The sequence below is a fragment of the Astatotilapia calliptera genome, chromosome 17, assembly GCF_964374335.1.
Source record: "Astatotilapia calliptera chromosome 17, fAstCal68.1, whole genome shotgun sequence".
In the NCBI taxonomy this organism is placed as follows: Eukaryota; Metazoa; Chordata; class Actinopteri; order Cichliformes; family Cichlidae; genus Astatotilapia; species Astatotilapia calliptera.
The window spans coordinates 41,070,694-41,089,612 of NC_137438.1; the positions used below are offsets into that span (position 1 = coordinate 41,070,694).

Below are 18,919 nucleotides of genomic sequence, written 5' to 3' on the forward strand. Positions count from 1 at the left end.
GGAAGGGGATCTCAAAACTGCATTGTAGGAGGCACTTGGTGTTGTAAGCCACCCCCTCTGTTCAAACATAGTCAATCACACTCCTTTTTTAAACCATGTGAACATTGGCATCCTTGAAAGAGTGACCGTTATCCTTTAAATGCAGACGTAGAGGTCTGAGCACTGCTCGCTGCATTACACAGCATACTCTGTTTCTGTTTGGGCTTGCTTTATGTGTGTGTTCCCTTTCTTTCCCTTCTGGCTTAGAGGGAACATTTTCTTCCCGGTGTTGTAGGGTCCTGATTACTCCAAGTTTGTGTTCCCGAGGATGGTGGGAGTCAAAGAGGAGATACTGGTCTGTGTGTGTTGGCTTTAGGTAAACGTCAATGTTGAGGTTTCCATGAACAGTGAAGGCATCAAAGTTTTTAAGAAAGTGCTATTACTATTTTGCTTGTAAATTAATAACTTCACCTGCAGTTTCTCAGTTCTTCTTTCTTGCTTGGTAAGAGAAATCTAGTCTTACCTAAGCTTGAACAAGTGCATTAGTATCAGGTTCAATGTCTGAGGTGAAAACGTTAAGTATAATCACAACAGCAAATGCAGGATCCGACTCCCATTCTGCCCATTCTGCATCTGAGAACTTCTCCCTCTCAGATCTGGACAACCATCAGTTGTAACAGCTGCCAGTTTGTCCCATTTCAGTCCAAGTCCATTCAGGCCTATCCGGTCACTTCCTTTAACTACTTACTTTCTGTCACAGTGCCTTTCATTGATTGCATTGCTGCTAGCTCTCCTGTAATCACAAACTTTGTCATTATCCTACTTACAAAAACTAATCAGCGGGCTGTGACATCACAGCTCTAGTCCAGAGCCAGGGAGAAAATGTCAAAATTGCTTGTTTATTAACTGAAGCTCCAGATCCGTCCGTCCATTCAGGGCCAGATGGTGAATTTGAAAACATTCTCAAATGCTTCTTTTTTGTTTTTGCTTTGTTTTTTTAAATCAGTGTATATTAACATGGCATAGTCTACCAACGACTCTTTGATAAACTCTCTATGAGAGAAAATGTTACTGTTATGGTAAATGGTAAATGGCCTGTATTTGTATAGTGCTTTTCTAGTCCCTAAGGACTAAAAGCGCTTTACACGTTCAGTCATCCACCCATTCACACACACATCCACACACTGGTGATGGCAGCTACATTGTAGCCACAGCCACCCTGGGGCGCACTGACAGAGGCGAGGCTGCCGGACACTGGCGCCACCGGGCCCTCTGACCACCACCAGTAGGCAACGGGTGAAGTGTCTTGCCCAAGGACACAACGACCGAGACTGTCGGAGCCGGGGCTCGAACCGGCAACCTTCCGATTACAAGACGAACTGCCAACTCTTGAGCCACGATCGCCTGTTATTTTGGGGCAGATTTTTGTAAGAAATTACAACTGAATCCTAATTTCCCATTGGCCTCATGGGATGGTCAGGGAGATGAGGATGATTTAGAATGCATAACAGCGTCTTACCCATATGTTAGGAGGTTTTTCTCCTACACATACACATCTACATACATATAAACTTACGTTCAGTCTTGTACTGTATATAAATAAGATTCTCTACCACCTTGGTTTGTGCAAGGCATACATTCATGTATCATCATTCAACACACGAATCATTACACTCCAGACTTGACTGATTGGTAAGATGTGCCGAAGGAGTGGCTGTTGCTGGGTTGTCTGCCAGACTGGAGGAGTCTTCCCAGCACCTCCAGACTACATGTAGGGATGGGTACCGGTAAATGGTAGTAACCAGACCGAAAAGCAGCGCACATTTCGGTGCTTTATTTCGGTGGTTCTTTTTTTTTTCCCCTGAGATGTCATACACTTTGGATTCTAGCCAATCATTTTACCTTTCCAAGGATAGTAGGCGGGCCCAGGTACATACGTTCTTTTAGAGCAGAGCTACAGATTAAAAATGCCCAAGGCGAAGTGGTCAAAAGTCTGGCTGTACTTCACAGCAAAAGATGCAAACTCAGCAGCAACAAGTGCTTTAAGGTGATACTGTGATACTGTCAAAGGAGGTAACACCTCGAATCTGATGAAACACCTGGCGACGCATAGCGTTTTTTTAAAAGCCGAGAAATGTGCTGTGTTTGATAGCTTGCTGTGAGACCTCACACCGAGCACATCTACTGCGGGTGTGGTGCCTGTTATCGGACCCGGAGTTAGCAACATCCCCCAAGAACCCGAAGAGGAGAGTCCTGGCCCCTAGCCCTGCCAGTGTAGCAGAAATGATGAGGATGATGATGCAGCAGCAGCCGTTCTTCTCTGCGTGAGTAGCTTAATGTTGTTCGTGTGTAATTTACGCTGAGTAGGCTAACCACGTTATTACATTAATGCATGTAAGGTGAACTAGCAAACATCATCATAGCTACATGCGGCTGTCTTCTTGTTTGATGGCAGGTACTCCCTTCACCCTGGCCAAAAATGACCAAAGAAAAAGTGGAAAACAGTTAAACATGAGAGGTTTTTGGACAAAGTTTGTGTTTTTTCCATTGTTTAAGCACTGCTTCCAGCCAAGAGTGATACCATATATGCCCTATAGCTGCAGAAAAGGCTAACATTGTTATCTTTTTACAAAAAAACAGCTACACATGAGAGGTTTTTGGACAAAGTTTGTGTTCTCCATTCTTTAAGCACCAGTTCGAGCACCGTTTAAGCACCGGCACAGTTTCAAAAGTACCGGTTTGGCACCGGTATCGGATAAAACCTAAACAATACCTAACCCTATCTACATGTCAAAGAATTCTTAGGCAAGATACCAATGCATCCTTGCAGGAGTCCACTCTGCAGGTGGGGGAGAGACATAGGAAAGGTGGAGAATAAACTTAACCTGGGTGTCTGTTGTCTTGTGTAGTATGGGAGACGATTGAATGTTGGGGTGGGTACAGTTTCCTCTGCGGTGGGGTAGGGTGGGCTGCCCCGGGTCCTGTGGGGCTTGGCAGTGCTACCGTAGGCCCCGGTCTGGATGGACCTGGGCTCCCTTGCCTTGGTGGGTACCAGAGGACGGGGGTGCCTACTGGGGCCAGCGGGGGAGCTGGCCCTAGGGAGGGGCATCCTGCCCTCCCTCCTTTTCCTCCCCATCCCTGGCTACCTCCCTCTTCCCGCTCCACCACACTCACCCACACAGGTAGGGCCTTGGGGTGCGGGTGTGTCACCAGGGTGCAGGGGAGACATTCCCCCCCCTCTGTCCCCTTCTGGCCACCTGTGCCTCAATTTTATCTCACAACTTAGACATCCACATTACTTACACTCTCATAACACACACATATATATAGGGCCTTGAGGGTGGGCACGTTAACGGCGTCCAGTGGACGGTCTGTATACTCAAACCTACCTCTGGCACCGGTGCCCACCTCTCAATTTTAAATCCATGTAGACATTGAGGGTTCTCGGGAAGGGCCGTGCTGACACCTGCTGCTCTCTGGCAGCAGCAGCACCATGCTCTCCCTTGTTTTAAATGCACTTTAAACAACACGCAGCAACACTACACATGAGCGGGGGGAGGGAGGTATGGGGTCTTCACACACCCCCGTTCTCTGCTAGCCATCGGGGCGGGGGGGCTGGGAGGAGATGTTGGCTGTCCGATTGGCCTCCCTGCTGCTGCGGAGCCTGGGACGGTCTGCTTGCCTCCACCCCGGGGGGAAGGGTAACATCTCTTGGGTCTGGGTTCTGTCTCCCCCTCTGGGGGCGAGGGTACCTGGACCCGGGGTATAGAGCATGTTTGGGGAGTGTGATTGTGTGTACATGTCCAATCCTTACGTTGGGTGAGTGCTGAGTGTTTGTATATGTGTGCATGAGGGTGGGAATGCATGTTTGTGTCTGTGTGTGCCTGTTTGTCTGTGTCTATATGTCAGGTCGGGTCTTAGACTCCACCTCTCTGGGAACTCCCAGGCCCTCCAGGGCCTATCTCCCCTCACCACACTCCCTGCCGGTGACTGATGCCCTCAGGGGTCGGTGCATTGGTGGTTCTTGGTGTCTGGGGCTGGGCACTCAGGTATGTACCGGCTCACTCCCGGTGGCTACCTGGCGGGGCCTGGCGCCTGTTGCTCAGTCAGGCCTCCTCCGGGGTGCGGGGGGCCCTCGGGCCTCCGGCCTCTGGGCCTGCGGCTCGGTTCACTCTGACACAGCTGGCTGCCGGCAGAGCCGGTGGGCACGCCGGTGCAGCCCCGTCTAGCTTCTGCTCGGTGGCTACTGGGTGATGCCTCGTCTGGGGATCCTCAGCCCTTCCCATGAGGGTGGCACGGATGCCCTCCGGTGGTCCTCCTTGGGCTCTCGCACTCTGGGGCCTCTGGATGTCTGGGGCCTGGATCTCCTCCATGCCTGCTTCATGCCCTGGGGGGCGGGGCTACGGCTCTCTACATCCTCTTGCAGACCATTACATGTGGAAACCATTTGAATACAAGCGCGCTGATCCACACAGGTGTGCACACGGGTGTTCACTGTTCGTAGACTTAAATTACACCTTTCTTGGCTGCTACTTCAAAGCACATTGTGCGCTGTCTGTCCTGCGTGCTGCACAACAACATTGAATATTTAGTATTTACTGCTGTTTACACTTAGCTAGATTAATGCGATGGTGTTGTGTTTAGTATGTTGCTTTGGGTTTTTTTGCTTGTTTTCTATTCTTCTTCTCTCAAAAGGTGATCCAGGAGATTTTATTTTTTCTCCCCCCCTTTCTCACTGTCCCTCTCCCCTTCTGTTTTTCTTTTCCTTCCTCTTTCTTTCTCCCTTTCCTATCCCTGACTCATGTCTGTCCCGTCTGTAACAATTGAAAATAAAATAAAATAAATAATAAAAACAAAGGTCGATCAAATGGACCAATACGGCAATGCCACGATGATCCATTTGGCAAAATAAATCCATTGGGTATCCTTGTTGGTCTTCAGACAACAATTCTGACGGCTAAAGAACCAAATGGGACAGGCAAAAAAAAAAAAAAGATACCAATGCATCGGAGTGTCAGTGGATACAAGTGTCCTGATGACTCTTGTATGAATATTTTTGAGAGTGATTGCAGCTTGTACTAAAAAGTGCTTTGAGTGCTCAGTTGGAGTAGAAAGGCGCCATATAACTACCAGTCCATTTACCATCTCTTCTGTCAAACTGGGTCATAAACACTGACGGCCGTACACGCTGCTGGTGCTAACACAACAGATTCAGAAAGATCATTAGCAGTTGCTCTTATGTAAAGCAGACGCGATACCTACCTCTGTGTAGTTGCCACGCTTGCTGTAGATTGCAGACAGGAGGCGGTAACATTCTATGCAGTTGCCTTTTCTGGATATGACATCGAGCATCATCTTCTCTGCCTCTTTGGTACGACCAGCCATTGCTAAAACCTGAGCCTGAAACATACATAGAGAGTTTTTGTGTGAAACAAGTTATGGTTAGCACGTGGTCTCCTTTCCAACTAACGCACAAGAAACTAAATGCTATTCTTAGTAAGTCTGAGTATGTATGCCTACTCACGAGAGCCAGCCAGATGTCGGTGCTCTCCGGTTGCAGGGCCACAGCTTCTCTGTACACCTGCAAAGCCTCCTCGTAGCGACCTGTGTTGTAGTATAATGCTCCAAGTGGTGTCAGAATGTCCACCTTCCTTGTCACCTGCAGTGCCCTTCATACAAAGGTCAAAGGTCATGGTTTTCAATGGAGGGGATTAGAGACTCAATGGTAGACAGACTGGCATCTGAAAACAACTGTATTAAACCTCATTTACCCATTCACACATAATTCAAGAAAGCACTTTATTCTATGCATTTTAACCTTTTTTACTAATGGTTGGATGGATATCAGGGTTTCTGTGCAGGGGACTCGGACCTGTACATGACCCACTATATATACAAACTTGTTGTAAACCCTGGAGTACTTCATCTGAATGTCACAACTTTAAAGGGTCCCAGAAAGACGCCAGCTTTTTGATCCCCATAAGAAGATTATTCTCTTAACCCATCCTAAATATTAGGACCAGTGGGAACCTCCAGTGTTTAATTCCAGTTATAGGTCTATGCCTCGGTTAAGGACTCAAAGTTCCTCAAAGAAATCCTTGCATGAAGCAAAATTCAATTCAATTTCAATTTTATTCAAACAATGACAAAACACAACAACAGCAGGTGCCTCAAAGCAAAGTGATAACAACTGAGCAATCGTGCTTAAAAGTGTTTCAGTAATTTGATTGCCAATATCAATTTAATTTCTGGGTTCAGACTAGGACTGGGCGATATATCGAGTTTTTAAATATATCGATATGAGATGTGAGATGTGACAATATCGTTTATATCGATATAGTCTATGTTACGTTATAATTATACTTGTGGAGCTGCAAGTTTGCCTCTCTTTCGTCCATTTTTATTTTTAGCACCTGGCGACTCTTTTTGGCTTCTCATCCGTAAATACTCTGCATCTTTCACGTGATTCAGTTTATTTTAAAGAGTCTCAACAGGATCTTCAGCTTTATTGTGAAAGGTTAATATGCAAAACAAACAAGCAGACGGCGGAGCCATGCCATTGTTTTACTGTCGTTGTTGCTAACGGCAACACATAAAAACAGGCGCTTGTCCGTCCGTAGTGTGGTTATATTACATATAAGAGAAAGAGAACTTTAACAAATTAATAAAGCCACTACAGTGACCATCAAAACGATAAAAAAATATTCCCGTAAACAGTTTATTTTGCGACACCACGAAACAAACGACAGCGTAAAATGAAACGATAGACGTTTTTATATCGTCATCCGATATATATATCGTTATATCGAACTGCCCTATGCTCAGCGTCTGTTAGTTTACATTTTGACTGCACAATTGTGAGCTTTTTGTTATGGACAAAAACAACATTGTTTTATTTTATTTATGGAGCATTATTATTTAATAAATGCTGATAATTTATTTCTGAGTAATTTTTTCTTGTACATCTGCGCTGTATGTTAATAAAAGTGCCTGTGTGAGATCTGGGACACAGCTTTGGCGAAGAACTCTCTTTTTGTTCTTACTTTATGGCTTTAAAAAAATATCGAGATATATATCATATATCACCATCCAGCTAAAGAATATCGAGATATGAATTTTGGGCCATATTGCCCAGTCCTAGTTCAGACCACAAGAACAACCCGCAGAAAGAGGAGTCTCTCTCTGTCTGTGCTTCACTCCATGCTATGTCTCTCTCTGCTGTCTGGTATTCCAGCACGCAGTGTAACTAAACTGATTTCTTTTGACACATATCTTTTCCCAGAACAAGTGTATGAACAGAGAGACGCATAAAAAGGCTCAGCAGGATCGCCCTGAAGTGCACTCACACATAGACTTTAACTATGTTGTCGTTTCTTCCTTTGAAAGAGAACAAAGGCATTAAACCCGTCGCTCCAAGTGTCCCACTTTTGAAGAAATTTCTTCCTGCTTCGTCATTCGAGCTGGAGTTTATCATCTGTCCCATCCATTTTCCACAGACACTGACTGATGCCGTGCACAAGAAAAAAAACCCTCTAACCTGTTACTCGAACTGCTGTTTGGGAGGGGGAGGCCAGCAGCAGGAAAATGACTGGGAGGGTGATGTAAATCCATAGTTTATGCAATCGTTTTCACACCTTACCTCATGTGATTAGGTAGAGGACCAATAGGGCGTCCAGGCCCCTCTTAGGGACACACACCCATAGGGCTTAAAATCTGGAACTGTTCACCAGTTGCTCTCAGAGCTGAAGAAGCTCCTTGAAATGAAACTTAAAGTAGTCCAGACGCTTTTCTTTCTAAGCTCCTGGATGACTGAGAACCTTCACAGACATATTCTCTACAGAAAGGGGAATTTCACTGGTCTGTCCCAGTTAAGGTGAAAGTGGGCTGTATGTGGCCCGCGAAATGAGTTTGATGGCCCAGTCTACACAATGAGCCAAGATGTCATCTAGGAAACATCTAGAACACCCAAAAGTTTGTGCTTGGATTCTATTTGGTGATTTCAGTGTCCCTGGTAACTTTTCTGGTTTGAGTTTCTAGTATTCAGTGTGAGAGTTTTTCTCAGCAAATAAAACTTCTGCTTTGAGTTTACCTTTACACGTACAAGTCCTGCATTTGGGCCTGCCACAGCACAAACCTCAACAGATACTGATCCAAAAACAGCTGCCCTCACAGGTGATATGTTACATAGCAAAGGGGGACTGGATATCGGCATGAAACAACACTCAACAACTTCAGGAAAAGCATTTTGGAAAAAGAAACGTGCTTCGATGACTCTTCATCATTCATTTGTATGACCTGGAATTTATAGATACAGAGCAATATTGGTGGAGGCAGCTACAGTTGTAGCCACAGCTGCCCTGGGGCAGACTGACAGAAGGCTGCCATATCGCGCCATCGGCCCCTCTGGCCATCACCAGTAGGCGGTAGGTGAAGTGTCTTGCCCAAGGACACAACGACCAGGACAGAGAGAGCTGGGGATTGGTTACAAGTATTCTAGCACGATGTGTAAGTAAACTGATTTCTTTTGACACATTTCTTTTCCCAGAACAAGATTAGAGAAATGTATAAATGTCACGGTCCTGGGTCGGTGACAGTGTTTTGAATTTCGTACTATTAGTGATCTTCGATTTTCATCGTGGCTTATGACTGCTAGTGTTTTGGTTTCTGTTTTGTATTTCTAGATGATCTCTAGTTCTTAGGTTTTGGTTCCTGTGCCCCTCATGTTTAGTGTAGGTTTAGTTCTGTCATGTTTATTTTCTTGTTCCCTAGTCAGTCGTGTTTCATCTTGCAGTTTGTTACTCCTGTCCCTGTGCTCCGTGTTCCCTTTGTTCAGGGTCTAGTCCGGATTGGATTTTTGCTTCTATTATCCTTTTTACTACAGTGCAATAAAGATGCCTCTTTTAGTTTATCATTCTGTCTCCGGGGCCTGCGTTTGGGTCCTACATCGTGCCTGCCACAGCACACCATGACAATAAAAAGGCTCGACAGGATCGCCCTGACGAGCACTGGCAAAGACTTTTGCTCCTTTTCACGAGAAGAAATGTGTTAAACTCGCCACTCTGAGTGTCTAATCATATGAGAGAGTTTTTCTGACAGGAGCTGAACAACAGAGTTTTGTAAGGCTCTGTCGAGTGTATTCCTGTCGTGCACTGAGGATTCTATTATTTTTGGATCCTGTCAATTCTGAATGTTCTGAACATGTATGTGAAACTCATTTTTAGCCACACGGCAGCACAGATAGGTACTTTTGCTGACAGATACTTTTGTTCTTCTTAGAAAAACTATTTTGCTCACCTTTTGTACCAAGACTCAGCTTCTTTATTCTCATTGGACGATCGGAGCAGACGGCCCAGGTTTACCATGGCTACGTAATGTGCCGGTTTGAGTCGCACAGCTTGCTGGTAGTGAGCAGCTGCCCGCTGTCCTTCTCCTGGGGGAAACGAAAGTGTAAGAATGAATGAAAAGAGGGAGGAAAGGAAAGAAGTGTTATGGGGAGGAGTGAATTAAAGAGCACGCTGGTGTGTCACTTCCTATCAGTGAAGAACATTGGCATTGTATTAATTTGCAACCCCATCAGCAGCCGCAAACTACCGTAAACAATTTCAGTTGCTGCAATGACATTTCTGCAAAATGGACTTTGATGTAGGGTGTCTTTTGAATTTAACCCTCTGTAGGTTGATAATTTTTTTATTTCCATCGAACAATCTCCAAAAGTTGATTCTGTTCATCTGGTCGTAGCGTTTTCAGTGGTACAGTACATTTGCATAATGACTGAAACTAGCACCTCCAAGCTCATTGTTCCTTTAGTGGGCTGGTTTCAGTCATTGTGCTGTACTGTTTATAAGATTGGGGAAAACTTCAGTCAGCTGAGACTGAAGAAGCCACTTGGATGAGTGATGAAACATTTCTCCCACTGAAAATGTCCAGATCAACAGAATCAACCTTTGGAGATTTACTTACCTGATTGAGAATGCATTGAGACGTCCATCAAACAATGTTTTTTGAGCAGTCTATAAGCATATACTTTGTGAAAAAGGGCAAAACAGTCAAAATATTGACCAGTACAAGTAGCTCTCTGTCCATGTTTTTCTTTCTCAGTCCCTCTTTTATTTCCATTCTGTTCTCTTTCTGTTAATACATATGCAAAATATGCGGTATAATATATGGTAATGCTCAGCCATTATGTTACCACATTGTCCCTAGCATTTGACAGACTCGGGTCTGTTTTTTAGCACAAACTTTTATTTTGGAGAGATAATCTCATACAATTCTTCCACTGAGTGGACCCGAGTGTCAAGGGGCTCGGTCCGTGACCCAGCATTTTTGAGTTTTTTTGTATTTTTATTGCTTATTATATATTGATATAATGTTAAGTTCTAATATCATAATTAGTTTGTCTTCATTGGGTTTTTGCCTAGTTTATGTTTCTTCTGTGTCTCCTTATTTACTAGTCTTCCTGTCCTCTGAGTGGTTTGTTTTACTTTAAGTTACAGTGGCTTGGAAAAGTATTCGGCCCCCTTGAACTTTTCCACATTTTGTCACATTACAGCCACAAACATGAATCAATTTTATTGGAATTCCAGGTGAAAGACCAACACAAAGTGGTGCACACGTGAGAAGTGGAACGAAAATCAGACATGATTCCAAACATTTTTTACAAATAAATAACTGCAAAGTGGGGTGTGTGTAATTATTCAGCCCCCTGAGTCGTAGAACCACCTTTTGCTGCAGTTACAGCTGCCAGTCTTTTAGGGTCTGTCTCTACCAGCTTTGCACATCTACAGACTGAAATCCTTGCCCATTCTTCTTTGCAAAACAGCTCCAGCTCAGTCAGATTAGTCGTTACCCTTGTATCTAAGTCCTCTGCGTCCCTCTGTTAAGTGTCAGGTCGTCTGCTCGCCTCATGTCTATGGATTTTTCATGTTTTGTCAAGTCTGCGTTTTTCATGCTTCTGTTCAGGTTCATGTCACAGTTTTCTTGTCTTGTTCTAGCTGTTCCCAGTTTAGGTTTATTATTCTTTGCCTCAGTTCGCCTTTGCCTTTGTTTTTGTTATCACCCTAAATAAACGGTTTGCCTTATGTTACACTTCATTTTTTGAGGTATGAACCCGCTTTTGGGTCCACACCTCAAACACCCCCAGGTGCTCCGCCGTGACATAGAGGTGCTTTATATATGTATTTTTCGTTTTTCTTCCACCAGTTTAATATTTGATTACCAAAGGGCCAAATACTTACATTCATTTTTTGAAATTGTTGCTAAATGTGAATTTCTCTGGGGTGTTAATCAGAAGCCCACTCAAATTTTGATACAGTATAGATTATTATATTAAGGCTCAGTTCTCTGGCTGTGGGTTCATTTTTAAAATTCTGAAAGGAAGAAAAATGAAGTCCTTTAAAACAGGCTTATATATGGTCAGTGTTTGAATCTTTTAGTTAAAGTAAGCCTGCGTTTGGAAAACTGGAAGGTTCAACTCACCCGTATCCACCAGAAACACGCCGTAGTTGTTATGCAGGTCGGAGCTGTCGGGACAGTTCTCTATACCTTTTAAATAAACTTCATTGGCTTCAGAAAAGCGTTTCTGTGGGAGAACAAAGAACAATCAGAAAGGATTAAAAAGAGTTACAACAGCCTTTCAGGCACAGTAATAGAATGTGATACATTACAATGTATGTACATTTTTGTTTGTGGTTTGAGTTACCTGTTCAGCATAGAGTGATGCCAAACTGGAGTAAGCATCAGCAAAATGTGGACCAAAGCGAATCGAGTCCTTGAGCAGAGCCTCAGCTTCTTTCTCCTTCCCCTGAGATCTGTAGACATCACTCAGCATTAGCATCATTATCATCATCATCAATTCCATTAACAGCATTTTTATCATTATATCCTCATTATCATAATAACAGCAATACTCTGTTATCGTCATTATATAGTGTTTTTCAACTCTGAGTGCTCAAAGTATTTTGTTTCTACAAGGAGGAGATAGCTCAGTAGGTAGAGTGTTTGCCCCATGAACCCACAGGGGTTCAAATGCACCGAATACTGCTCCCCCGGCGCTGTGTTGGCGGCTTCTTGAGGAGAGCCTTAATTTCAGGATTTATCCATGGCTGGAGGTCATCCTCCAAAGGGCTGCAAAGGTTGTCCCACACAGTAGAACGGAAACAGTCCCTCATAGCCTCTTCAGTCTCTGCCGACTATTTCCTAACTGTGCCTTTCACAACTGGTTCTCTGTGTACTAGAGGTTTATACACAGGCTGGAGATGAACCAGGTTGTGATCTGAGCCCCCCAGGGGAGCAAGAGGTGATGAGCTGTATACCTCCTTGGTGTTGGCATACAATAAGTCCAATGTTTTATTGTCTCTGGTGTGGCAGGTAACATACTGGGTGAAGGTGGGGAGAGTGGAGGACAGGGAGATGTGATTAAAGTCCCCAGAGATCAGGAAAAGGGCCTGAGGGTGCTGTGTTTGGAGTCTGCTGGTTACAGTGTGCAGGACCTCGCAGGCTGCTGCAGCGCTAGCAGAGGGCGGGACATACACAGCTATCACAATGACATGTGTAAACCTTCATGGTTTACACACAGATAGTACGGTCTCATGCTAACCGCTAGCAGCTCAATGTCCTTACAGCATAGCGTCTCTTTGATAGATAGATAGATAGATGCCCAGAGTTACACCATCTATCGTTCACAAACACAGCCAGACCCCCTCCTCTCTTCTTACCACTCTCCGTTGTTCTGTCGGCCCGGATCAGATGAAAACCATCCATGTTTACGTGTGAGTCCGGAGTTAGCGCAGTTAGCCACGACTCTGTGAAGCTGGATTTAAAAACAACCACTGATGTAGACTGCCTGATGTGAAGAGGAAGATCGTTCCAAAGCTTCGGGCCACCATAGAGAATGCTTGGTCTCCTCTAAGTTTCAGCCATGATTTAGGGACTGAAAGCAACACCTGCTCATGAACAAGGGGGGGCATAGGGCAAATATTCCCTGCCAGACCAATTAAGGATTTAAAACCACTAAGAGGATTTTAAATTAGATTCTAAATTCAGTTCAAAGCCAGTGTAAAGAGGCTAGAACCAGAGTAATGTGCTCAAATTTTCTTTTACCCGTTGTGTCGCAGATCACACCCAGTGGCAGGAGACACAATGAAAACAGCAATGGCCCAAGAATAGATCCCTGCGGTACGCCCCATAGCAGAGGGGCCACAGAGGATGAAGCCGAACCCAACTTAACAGAAAAGCTCCTGTTAGAGAGATATGATTTTATTCACCAAAGTGCCAAGATGGAAAATCCTACACAATGCTGTACTCGAGACCAGTGTTGGTCAAGTTACTTGTTAACTAATTACTGATTACTTCCCCAAAAAAGTAATCCCGTTACTTTACTGATTACTTATTTTCAAAAGTAATTAACTACTTAGTTACTTAGTTACTTTTTAAAAACACGATTTACAACCTGAAGAGGTGATAAAGCGATAGATCTTTCAGCCCAATTCTATTTTTTCTGCATAATCCATCATACAAAATGTAATCAAATGGAAAAGTCTCTTTTTTTAAATCTTGTTTTATCAGTTTTAATCTTTTAACTTTATGCATCAAGCAAAAATTTAATTATATGCACCATTCTCTGACTGGAAGAAATTTGTTTAACATTTAAACCTATTTTCTGCACATTCCAGCACATAAAATAATTTTTTTTGTGTTTACACTCAGTCTTTCAAATAGATGCAAGTAAAACGCAGCAGAAAATAAATAAAGTCAAAGACTCAGCGGTCCTGTTGCTCTATTTTAACCTGTAAAGCAGGACTGGGGGTAGGCGGAGGTTTACCCTGGTGCAGGTGTGCCGCGGTCAGTGGAAGAATCCGCGAGTTTCTCTGTGAATTTCCCATTACGTCGTTGCGCACTCTGTGCTTGCTTGGAAGTTTAGGGTTTTTTTGGCTGTAAAAAGTTTTCTTCCCACGCACAGCGGACGCTAATGTTTTTGTCACTTTTTATGGGATCAAACTCAAAGTAAGGTCAGTACTTCCACGCTTTCAACGCTGCACGCTCATACTCTCTCCCACAATTGATATATGATCCATTGTTGATATGCACACAGCTGTTGTCACAAACAGCGCACTCGCTTACGTCACTGTCATGAGACATTCTTGCAAAAAAAAAAAAATCATGGTTTTAGTAACGCAGTAACGCAGCGTTCCTACGGGAAAGTAACGGTAATCTAATTAAAAGTAATCAGATTACAGTAACGCGTTACTGCCCATCTCTGGTCGAGACATCAGCAGGTCATGATGCACAGTGTTGAATGCAGCAGTCATATCCAATAAAACAAGCACTACATGCTTACGACAGTCCATCGCTAACAGAATCTCATTCAGGTCTTATCTTGCACTCACGTATATATCTTTCTACGTAGCACTCATAATTCTTACTCTCATGTATATATGTTTGGCACTGATCACCACCTGCACTCATGTATATATCTTTCTACGTAGCACTCATAATTCTTATTCTCATGTATATATCTCATGTATATCTCATGCACATATCTTTCTTTCTACATAGCACTTTAATTCTTATTGTCTGCACTGAAGCACCGCAGCAATTTCCTAATGTTGTAAACCTCAACATCTGGCAATAAACCCATTCTGATTCTGATTCTGATTCTGATTCTGATCTTGGTGCTAACCAACTCTTCATACAGTGGATCCAAAATCTACTCAAAGCGTTTCACTTGTTCCACATTTTGTCATGTTGCAGCCTTATTCTGAAATTAAATTCTTGTAAATTTATTAAGAATAAAAAACTAAAAAAATACCACATACAGCCTTTGCCATGAAACTCAAGACTGAGTTCAGTTTTAAAACTAAACTCAACTGAACTCAACTTTTCAGAGCTGAGGGAAAACAGAAGCTTTAAGCAGGAATTGAATGTTGCTGATGGAACAATAAGGCATAGTAAATAAATTCAAAAAAGTTCCCAAAAGTTCAACGTTCAAACCAAAATTAGAAAGTAGTGATGAGTGGTGGTCACGTTTCAACCTTGTTGTTTGTGTATCTCTTACTTAAAGAGGTTTCCCAGGTTAAACAGAGCTCGGTTGTGCTGAGGGTTGGTTTCCAGTGCTTTCCTGTAGTACATCTCTGCCTCCTCTGGGCTGCGAGTCAAAGTGCCAAGATTATTCATGGCGCTGGCATGACGGGGGTATAACCTGAGAGCAGAGGAGGATGCTATTGATCAAGAACATTTTGTATAATCAGCATTGGAGAATGCTGGACAGCACACTCCAATTAACTGATAATAGTCTTATGTGTCAACAACACTTGCCCTACCTGAAACTTTGCGCATATGTGAATCTTATGACACGCTCTGAAGCCATGTTTCATCCCCTCATGAAGCTTTTTATGAGGAGGCAAATTTTTAACACGTCAGTGGTGGCTTCAGAGCAAGTTAAACACGTATATATCTCTGACTGCCATCTACATACTCGTTCAAGTAAAGGACGCAACTTTCATACAAATGAAGTTATTGATATGTCAATGTTACTCACCGGATTATAAGGCACACTGTCAATTTTTGAGAAAATTAAAGGATTTTAAGTGCACCGTATAGTGCGGAAAATACAGTAAGTAAAATTGAACTGAATTTACTAAGAATTACATTATTGGGAGCCCCCAGCAGCCTAAGCCTAAAGCAGCATATAGTTAGGACCAGCCCTAACTACATGCTTTGTCAAAAAGAAAAGTTTTAAGTTTGATGGTGAAAATACAGGGAGTGCAGAATTATTAGGCAAATGAGTATTTTGTCCACATCATCCTCTTCATGCATGTTGTCTTACTCCAAGCTGTATAGGCTCGAAAGCCTACTACCAATTAAGCATATTAGGTGATGTGCATATCTGTAATGAGAAGGGGTGTGGTCTAATGACATCAACACCCTATATCAGGTGTGCATAATTATTAGGCAACTTCTTTTCCTTTGGCAAAATGGGTCAAAAGAAGGACTTGACAGGCTCAGAAAAGTCAAAAATAGTGAGATATCTTGCAGAGGGATGCAGCAGTCTCAAAATTGCAAAGCTTCTGAAGCGTGATCATCGAACAATCAAGCGTTTCATTCAAAATAGTCAACAGGGTCGCAAGAAGCGTGTGGAAAAACCAAGGCGCAAAATAACTGCCCATGAACTGAGAAAAGTCAAGCGTGCAGCTGCCAAGATGCCACTTGCCACCAGTTTGGCCATATTTCAGAGCTGCAACATCACTGGAGTGCCCAAAAGCACAAGGTGTGCAATACTCAGAGACATGGCCAAGGTAAGAAAGGCTGAAAGACGACCACCACTGAACAAGACACACAAGCTGAAACGTCAAGACTGGGCCAAGAAATATCTCAAGACTGGTTTTTCTAAGGTTTTATGGACTGATGAAATGAGAGTGAGTCTTGATGGGCCAGATGGATGGGCCCGTGGCTGGATTGGTAAAGGGCAGAGAGCTCCAGTCCGACTCAGACGCCAGCAAGGTGGAGGTGGAGTACTGGTTTGGGCTGGTATCATCAAAGATGAGCTTGTGGGGCCTTTTCGGGTTGAGGATGGAGTCAAGCTCAACTCCCAGTCCTACTGCCAGTTTCTGGAAGACACCTTCTTCAAGCAGTGGTACAGGAAGAAGTCTGCATCCTTCAAGAAAAACATGATTTTCATGCAGGACAATGCTCCATCACACGCGTCCAAGTACTCCATAGCGTGGCTGCAAGAAAGGGTATAAAAGAAGAAAAACTAATGACATGGCCTCCTTGTTCACCTGATCTGAACCCCATTGAGAACCTGTGGTCCATCATCAAATGTGAGATTTACAAGGAGGGAAAACAGTACACCTCTCTGAACAGTGTCTGGGAGGCTGTGGTTGCTGCTGCACGCAATGTTGATGGTGAACAGATCAAAACACTGACAGAATCCATGGATGGCAGGCTTTTGAGTGTCCTTGCAAAGAAAGGTGGCTATATTGGTCGCTGATTTGTTTTTGAATGTCAGAAATGTATATTTGTGAATGTGGAGATGTTATATTGGTTTCACTGGTAAAAATAAATAATTGAAATGGGTATATATTTGTTTTTTGTTAAGTTGCCTAATAATTATGCACAGTAATAGTCACCTGCACACGCAGATATCCCCCTAAAATAGCTAAAACTAAAAACAAACTGCAAACTACTTCCAAAAACATTCAGCTTTGATATTAATGATTTTTTTTGGGTTCATTGAGAACATGGTTGTTGTTCAATAATAACATTATTCCTCAAAAATACAACTTGCCTAATAATTCTGCACTCTCTGTAGAGACTGTGTCTGGCTCCCAAATCATGGACTGGGAGCTGGATCCATAGGAGAGGGACCTGACAGCTGAAGGCTCTGCCTCCCATTGTACTTTTAAATACCCTATAACCCACAAGTAAACAACCCAGCTAAGAGCAACGCGGTCTGTTGGGGTGTCACAGTACGATGAGGTCTTTAAGATAAGATGGTGCCCGATTATTCAGAATCAGAATACTTTATTGACAAAGTATTTGCTTCATATCTTTACATGTATACATTTCATAAATGTATACATGTAAAGTCATAAATTTATACATAAAATGTTGAGGCTAAATCAGATGTGTTTTGACCATGGACGACACAAAATATGGGGGAAGCTTCTTGGTTTAGAAAGTGAAGCCAGCAGAGTGGAAAGCTGTCCACATTAGTATCACTTTATCCAGCATGGGTTGTGTGTTTTTTACTGTACTTATGTATTCCTCTAATGTCCATTGCTCGCTTCCATAGAAGCAAAAGTATGTTTTGTGCAAAAAAAACAACAAAAAAAAACCTGAGGGCAGTGGTGTAGTGGTGAATTGCCTCCTGGTGCCGACCGGCGTCTTTCAGGAAGTTGGCATAGTTGTAGTGGACTTTGGCATTGTGAGGCAGCGTCTGGATACCAGAACTACAATAAGGAAAAAGAGCATGTGGGAAAAAAACACTTTTTGAGGAAAGTTCTCTGCAAACTGAGCAAATGTGCAAATTTGGTTTGATGAGTGTGACAGTACTAGTCTGTGGTAACTGAGCAGTGGCTAAATTCTAGGAGCTCACTGGTCCTATAATTTAATAAACGTCATAAATAAATAACTCTGAGATACTGATATCTTTGGCATATGCATTGTGACTGGATACAACATTAGAGCCACCTGCCTAGTCCTGTGTATGTAACCTTCATTCCTGGTGCAGGACACCAGGCTGATGTGTCCTTGATCCAACACAGTTGATTCAAACGGAAAAATGACCTCAACATGGCTGTATCCCAATTCAGGGTCTGCAGCCTTAAAGGCCGCATTTCACGTCACAGCGACGCGACGAAGGCTGTCCCAATTCAAAGGCTGCACGAAATGCAGCCCTCAAATGCGTCCTTCGTTTCCCCGGATTTGAAGGATGGGTCCGTGTATCCTCCATGGCCCAACATATCCCAGACTTCATAGCGCGGCGGTGGGTGTGGATAATTTTGCCGGAAAAAAACGGCGGATGGCTGAAGCGGGGCGGAAGAAGAGTAAACTTTCAAAAGTAAGTACTGAATATGATGTCACTTATTTATGTGCGAATGTTTAATAACGAAGAACATTAAACATGACTGTTGGCCACATGTCGGCAAAGTTATGTGACATTAGAGATGTTTGTACTAACTTGGTTTTAAAGCCTTTACTTTAAAATATACGCCGTTCAATAGTCGACCTTAATCTTACAGAGAATGTGATGATTTTATGGATAATTAAAGTCAGTCATATATCCACAAACACAACAAGCTGAAAGTCGGTGATGCTGCTCGGTTTGCAGTCCTGAATATCACGGCACAAGCAGGATTCACTGCACTGTTAATGTGAGCTATGTTATATTGCTCCTCTGTTCGGTGGTGTCGAGCCAAACGGACTTTAACGTGTGTTTGAA

The 18,919-nt window shown here is 43.3% G+C and overlaps 1 protein-coding gene across 4 annotated transcripts in view; it reads right to left on the bottom strand.

Annotated features, from left to right (window-relative positions):
- The window catches only part of tmtc1 (transmembrane O-mannosyltransferase targeting cadherins 1), a 94,778-nt gene that overhangs the window by 10,756 nt on the left and 65,103 nt on the right, over positions 1-18,919 (bottom strand). For 3 of the 4 annotated variants that reach the window (XM_026146480.2, XM_080291531.1, XM_080291530.1), the window contains 7 exons: positions 17,814-17,927; positions 15,032-15,175; positions 11,678-11,786; positions 11,455-11,557; positions 9,274-9,409; positions 5,504-5,648; positions 5,242-5,379 (listed from right to left, as the gene is read on the bottom strand). In XM_026146480.2, coding sequence (XP_026002265.2) covers positions 5,242-5,379; positions 5,504-5,648; positions 9,274-9,409; positions 11,455-11,557; positions 11,678-11,786; positions 15,032-15,175; positions 17,814-17,927 — 889 coding nt within the window. The remainder of the gene's footprint in view (positions 1-5,241; positions 5,380-5,503; positions 5,649-9,273; positions 9,410-11,454; positions 11,558-11,677; positions 11,787-15,031; positions 15,176-17,813; positions 17,928-18,919) is intronic. The other variant, XM_080291532.1, reaches the window with a different exon arrangement.